The sequence below is a fragment of the Polypterus senegalus genome, chromosome 10, assembly GCF_016835505.1.
Source record: "Polypterus senegalus isolate Bchr_013 chromosome 10, ASM1683550v1, whole genome shotgun sequence".
NCBI lineage: Eukaryota > Metazoa > Chordata > Cladistia > Polypteriformes > Polypteridae > Polypterus > Polypterus senegalus.
Genome location: NC_053163.1, coordinates 10,281,260 through 10,287,957, shown reverse-complemented (window position 1 = coordinate 10,287,957; position 6,698 = coordinate 10,281,260). Strand labels below are relative to the sequence as shown.

Below are 6,698 nucleotides of genomic sequence, written 5' to 3'. Positions count from 1 at the left end.
AAATAAGTAAATGAATTACATCTCAGGCTCCTGATTTTCACCTTCAGCACAGTGTTTCACTCCTGACTATCCTCTCTTCCCAGTTTCTACTCACCAGCTCCTCCTCATCCTCAATCACAGCAAGCTGAGCCCCCCTTGAGGTGCAGTCATCCTTACTCATCTGCCATGTTGTCTTATTAGTCGAAAGATAATAGCAGTTCTCTTTGTTTGAAACCCACAGCTCAGGACAGCACTCGGTTTGATGCACTGGAAATAAGAGAAGTTAAAATATGATGAAAAAAGATGTAAGCTTTTCTTTGCATTTGTTTGGTTTTCACAGAAATTAACAACTTGTGAATTTTCCACTCCTCTTTCTTATATAGAAGTAATAGCAAAATACCCGCGCTTCGCAGCGGAGAAGTAGTGTGTTAAAGAAGTAATGAAAAAGAAAAGGAAACATTTAAAAAAAAACACAACATGATTGTCAATGTAATTGTTTTGTCATTGTTGTGAGTGATGAATGTTGCTGTCATATATATATATATATATATATATATATATATATATATATATATATATATACACACACATACTGTATATAAACATATATATATATATACATATCCATACATATATACTTATACACATATACACACATATATAAATACATATATATATGTACATTCATATATACACATACATCCACATATATATACATATACACACACACACACAGGCGTGTGCGTGTGCATTGTTGCAGTGTTACTTTTCTTGGTTGTTTATTAATTTTTCAAATGTTAATTTTTTTCCCTGTGCTTAAAACTCATTAAAAAAGGTGTTTTTAGCGAGTGGGTCGTAAGGCTATAGCGCAAACTCTTCCAGTGTTAGTTTTCTCTGTTGTTCAAGGTTTTCTTAGTGTTATTCAATGTTTTTACATTTAGTTTACTATTACGCTGTGCATTCAGTGGTATAGTTAACTATATTTGCGCTTAAAAACGTAAAAATATATATATTTACATACAGTTCATACAGTCTGGAATGGATTAATTGTATTTACATACAATCCTATGGGGGTAAATTACTTTGGTTCACGACCAAATCGGGTTAGAACCAGAGTTTTGGAACAAAATTATGGTCGTGAGCCGAGGTTCCACTGTATTACTGTCATACAAAATTACAGGCATTTCACAGAAATACAAACCAGTATTACTGAGAGAGAAAATTAAAGGCACACAATACAGTGACGTATATTACAGCTACATACAAGGTCCCTTGCCATTTAATATTGACTGTTCATACTAATGTTTATGCACTACTGTTCTAGCGCCCGTTATTGTAACGGGCTTAATGTCTAGTATGTATATATTTGTATATGTGTATATATATTGTGAAAAGGCGCTATATAGCGCCCGACCCGGCACAGACTACGCAGAGGCACGTGTTCACACTCAAGGGTTTTATTTTTTGCTCTTGCAACACAGTCCCAAGCACAAAAACCCACACAAACCAAACTTTCCTACTCCACCACTCCTCCCAGGCAACCTCGTCCTCTTCCTCCCGATTCTGGCCTCGAGTGGAGGTGGCAGGCCCTTTTTATACCCCACCCGGAAGAGTTCCAGGTGGTTGACCACCTGGTCCTAATTGCCCTTCCGGGTGGGGCTGAGAATTCAAGCAGCTAGGCTTCGGAGTCCATGGTGGCTCCTCCGGAATATACACAACAGGGGCGTCCCGGCCGGGCATGGGACCCGGCTGTCCGTCACAATATATATATGTGTGTGTATATATATGTTTATATGTGTCTGGTCCTCCTGGGCGTCCCGGCCGGGCTCCAGCCCTAACCGTGTCCCACACGGGATACTCCGGCATTGGGGCGCCACCTGGTGGTGGCCATGGGTCCCTACAGGGCTGGGCTTCCAAGCCCTGTACCCGAGGCCCCCAACATAACCAGGACGGACGCCCCCTCGGGGACCACAATATATATACAGTATATATGCCAGCAACACTCATAACAATGACAACACAATTACATTGTCAATCATGTTACGTTATTATTAAAATGTTTCCTTTTCTTTTGCATTACTTCTTTACACACTTCTCCACTGCGAAGCGCGGGTATTTTGCTAGTGCATTATATCTGTGGATTTGTTTATGCTCTCTTAATCTGTACTCAGTGAAGAATAAAAATAAGTTAAATTGAATGATAAGGCAAAGACAGAAGGCTCCAAAACTGATGGCCGTCTCCTGTTTGTTCTTCTGTCGTACAAAACAACACCTGATGATCAATGTCAAGTAAGACAGTTTGAATAATTACATGAACAGTGGATGACATATTTTAAAAAAAATTTAGTAACTTACTAACCAGAACCACACCTAATATAAATTAACACAGAACAATAAAGACACTCGTCTCTTTAATACAGACCTTGTCATAAACAAAGAAACTTACTGCCTGCTATTATCAAGACTCGGTACGCCAGTCCAACTCCTAAGAGAACTCCAGTTGTTATGAGCAGACACTTGATAAGAGGCTTCACAGCAAATAAATCAAAAAAAGGAGAAGACTGTGATAATGGAAGATTAAGATCTGGCAGAACAAAAATATACTGTAGTCTAAAAGTATAATAAAAAAAATAATATTTGAGTTTTTTAAATTGCTCGTCATGATACGACCACAGCCAGCATTTAATTTTCCTTTGTGTAATGGCAAATATAAGATTATTTTTGCATGTAGTCAGTTCTTGTTAGTAGCAGTAGTGCGGGATGTACAGTCAGTAGTTGTATTGTCATGTGTGCCGAGTACAGAGAAATTCTTCTTCACACATTGGACCATAAAACACGTCGCCACTCTTAAGTGCCATGATATTAAACAATTTATGAAAAAACACATAAAATAAAATGTATTTAAAAAAATCAGTAACTTTTTTATTTTGAGATGTGCATTTCAGTAATAGAAAATTTGCGTTAGAACAAATCAGTTTAAAAATGTTAGCCCGATTGTAGTTGAAAGAAGCGATACACATTTAACCAAGTTTTCTTCCAAAAACAACAAATTTGTAAAATTAGTAAAATCAATTGCAGCTCACCCTGTGCTCCTTCATAATGTTAATTGTGGTAATTTACTGTCTAATTTAACTACTTATGGTGAAAAATAAGTAAAGCGTTGCATTAAAATCTAAGAAGGTGCATGCAATTATTTTTGCATGGAATAAACCGCAGCCTGTCTGCTGAGGCAGCTACATTACCTACTTGAATTACTTTTAATGAGTAATAGGAGATCCAAATAAATTGATTCATTGGAATGACTGGATTTTGTTTTCCAGGTAAAAAGAAAATACATGAATGATCCACCAGACACAGAGTATATTGCATATCTTGAACACAATATATGTGGAAAAATGATTACTATTAAATGATATTATATACATATTACATATATATTTCAGATATGAAAATATACTGTCCTAAAAATGCATTTAAAACAAAAAAATATATTATATTATTTTGAAATATATGGGATATTTTAACATTTATGTTCATAAAGACAATTTTACAATCCAGTTTCAGGTTATTATTTTCTTTTCCTCTGACTTGAGAAACGTTTAGTGAGTTACAAAGGGGTTGAAAGTAAATTGGAGTCGTTGAGATGACTGCGTTTAACTTTCTTCAAGTAAGAAAACACAATATGGCATGAATGACCCGTCTTGGGTCTGGACCACAGTCTACAGTAAATTGCTGGTCAAAATTCATTTGGAAAAATTTTTGTTCCAGTATATTAATAGAATATGTGTTTCTTTATATATTCTTAATATATATACTTGAACTCCACATATGTTTTCAGTATGTTGCAATGTATTTAAGTTTTGTAACGGCACTTTTACATTCCAGTTTCAGGTTCTTATTTACTTGTAAAACACTTTCAACTACATGATCTGTATGAAAACGCGCTATAGAAATAAATACACTTCTTCTTTCCACGTCCAGAGCTTTTCAATGCATTGTTTCTTTAATCGTGGTGTACTGCAGATTATATGTGATGACCACTGAATGACGATGAGGGGTCACCATAACTGGGAGTTTGTCTCTCATAATCAATCAGAGATTGAATTCCCAATGCGGTTTATTGTCTCCAGAAATGATGTTGGCTGAATTTTTTCTCCTGCTCTCTTGTGTTGTCCACGGGTAATATTTCATTTTTTTAATGCATTTGATATTTTTATGATTTGTAAAGCATAGACGAAATGTACAAAGATCACTTGTCCGTTATTCTGTTGTATAAAACAACACCTGATGATCGATGTCAAGCAGGATATTTTGTTTAAGGTTAAATAAATCCATATAGATTATATATTATTACCAATATTAATATACTTAAAATATATCAAATACTTCAAGAATAAATGTATTAAAGAATATTAAAGTATACTGAAATCTATGTGTAATCAAATATGACAATTAATACCATTGTTGTATGTTGCCAATATTTTTTTTAAATTAAAGATTAATAAACTGTCAGATATCTTACAATATTTTTAAGATACTGTTTTAACACATAGGTTGATTTTTTTTTCTTTGTATATTAAAGTATATCTGAAACAGATATTAACCTGGCATTGAAAATATCATCCAATAGATATATGTTTGTCAAAATCGCACTGTAACAGCACAAATTCGAAACCCAGTGTTAACTTCAAACCAGTAACTAAAAACATATATGTCTTATATATTAAGTAAAAGAAAGGAATCAAACTACAGATATAATCTTTAAATATATTTATATTTTACATTATACTGAAAGATAGCTTTTCAGTATTAGACTCAAAACTGTAGATGGCATCTGATAAAAAAATTAGATAATGAAAAGGATAAGAATATGAGATAAGCAAAGCAAATATCTTAAGGCTTTTGACGGTTTAGTAATCGTATTATAGTTCTAAACTGTTATGTTTGCAGTGCATTGTATTTTTAATATTCTCTTTTGATTCAAGTATAATTAAAATGACACAATTAAAGGATACCTGAACATGTGCAGTTGCCTGATCTTTTCATTCCTTCGCTGTGGTTTTGCTCCTCATGCTTCACTTCTTTGGTCATGTCTGCTTAACGTCTGAAGTAAAGGAAGAGGTGAGTAAAGCTGTCTGTGCACAACGTTTTAAATAGCAGCTCCAGGAAATGAAGTTTACCTAAAACTGGCCTAATAGTTATCTTTCAGAGTCGCTCTCTTTGATTCAAGTACCTCTTAAAAACAACAAAAAAAATGAAGTGCTGGCATGCAGGTAACTGGGCCTCTGTATTCACCTCAAAATTACATTATAAGCATATAAAAGAATATAATTAGAGACTCAAAATTCAATGTTTTTGTAGAGATTTACAATTTGAGTTGTCAGGTAAAGTGTGCAGTGCCATAAGCTATTATTCTCTACTTACAAAAACAATACAACAGTCCTGAAATGGGGGATAGCGGGGTGAAGTTACAGTGAAATAATAAACCACGTCTCTAGAAATCCTTCCTTTATAATCATAGTGCTTTTTTTTAGCAGTTTGCAAAAGACTCCTGAAACATAAAGAGAGATTTGAGCTCATAAATTATTAGGCAAAATGTGACATTTAATTCATCAGTAAATGAACGCTGTTCCTTCAATATCTCATCACACTTCTTATACCAGTAAGAACTTCACGCAGTCGACTTCTAACCCCAGTTCTTAGTCATTGAAGTTTCGATGTCCAACCAAACCAACTCCATTTTACAAACCTCTGCCAGTTTTGCAAAGTTTGAAGGATGTGTTACATGAACAACAACAACATTTATTTCTGTAGCACATTTTCATACAAATGATGGAGCTCAAAGTGCTTTACAAGATGAAGAAAGAAAAAATAATATATAAAAATAAGATTAGGCAATACTAATTAACAAACAATAAAGTAAAGTCTGATGGCAAGGAGGACAGAAAAACACAAAAAACAAAAAAAATTAAAATCTGCAGGGGTTCCAAGGCCATGAGACCACCAGCCCTCACTGGACATTCTACTTAACATCAATGATCTCAATCAGTCCTCCAGGCTTCACGTGGAGGAATTAGATGATGATGGTCATGTGGACCTCTGGTCTTCAATCCATCAATGTACAAACTTCATGGTGCCCTGATCAGTGGTGGTGGCGCAGATTGCCAACACAGAAACCCATAAAAAGAACAGTGAAAAAAGGAAAAAGAACAGCATCCTCTTCCAGACTGTTTTACTATGGTAGGGTCCTAGGTTGGGAGTATGGGCTGATAGCGCACGTCTGCACCCACCACATGACGCTAGTGTGACACTATTACGTTATGTTCAGCATTGTTTTCTTGTTGAAGCATCCTCTTCATACTTTGCTTGAGTTTTCAAGTTAATGGCCTGACACTCTTCTTGATAATGTTTTTGATATTTCTCAGAACTAACGGGTTTCTCAAAGACGTCAAACCAGCCAGCCCCATACAAGGAAATTCCAACCATCATGCTTGGTAAGGATTTCTTGGGGATAAGTTGTGTTAGCTTTTCTCCAAAGTCCTCTTTATTTGTCCAAAGAGTTGTATTTTGGGCTCTTCCAGGATTATCCAGGCTTGTCAAGGTGATCTCTGGAAAACCACAGATGGGTAGTTTTGGTTGTTGTTTTTTTATTTTTTATTGATGAGGCTCTGACATTTCTTATCAGGGTTCTTCCCACTGTCGACCTGTGGACCACTGCT

The 6,698-nt window shown here is 35.3% G+C and overlaps 1 protein-coding gene across 2 annotated transcripts; it reads right to left on the bottom strand.

Annotated features, from left to right (window-relative positions):
• Positions 1–5,804, bottom strand: LOC120536693 (killer cell lectin-like receptor subfamily G member 1). Of its 2 annotated transcripts, none has more exons than XM_039765138.1 (4): positions 5,160–5,804; positions 4,995–5,083; positions 2,426–2,512; positions 1–246 (listed from the first exon to the last, which is right to left on the bottom strand). In XM_039765138.1, exons 2-4 carry the CDS (start codon positions 5,068–5,070, stop codon positions 44–46), a joined length of 366 nt encoding a protein of 121 aa, XP_039621072.1. In that variant the 5' UTR covers positions 5,071–5,083; positions 5,160–5,804; the 3' UTR covers positions 1–43. The 2 variants fall into 2 exon arrangements, with proteins under 2 accessions (XP_039621072.1, XP_039621073.1); XM_039765139.1 differs by having other exon boundaries at positions 5,404–5,804.
• Between the last annotated feature and the right edge of the window lie 894 nt (positions 5,805–6,698).

Bases quoted from the DNA above. Each gene is read 5' to 3' on its own strand.
- LOC120536693 (XM_039765138.1), bottom strand. From the start codon at position 5,070: ATGACCAAAGAAGTGAAGCATGAGGAGCAAAACCACAGCGAAGGAATG. The intron at 2,513-4,994 runs GTATCCTTTAAT...ATTTATTTGCTG, and splicing joins AGGCAACTGCACATGTTCAG to TGAAGCCTCTTATCAAGTGT. The intron at 247-2,425 runs GTAAGTTTCTTT...TCTTATTTCCAG, and splicing joins AGTCTTGATAATAGCAGGCA to TGCATCAAACCGAGTGCTGT.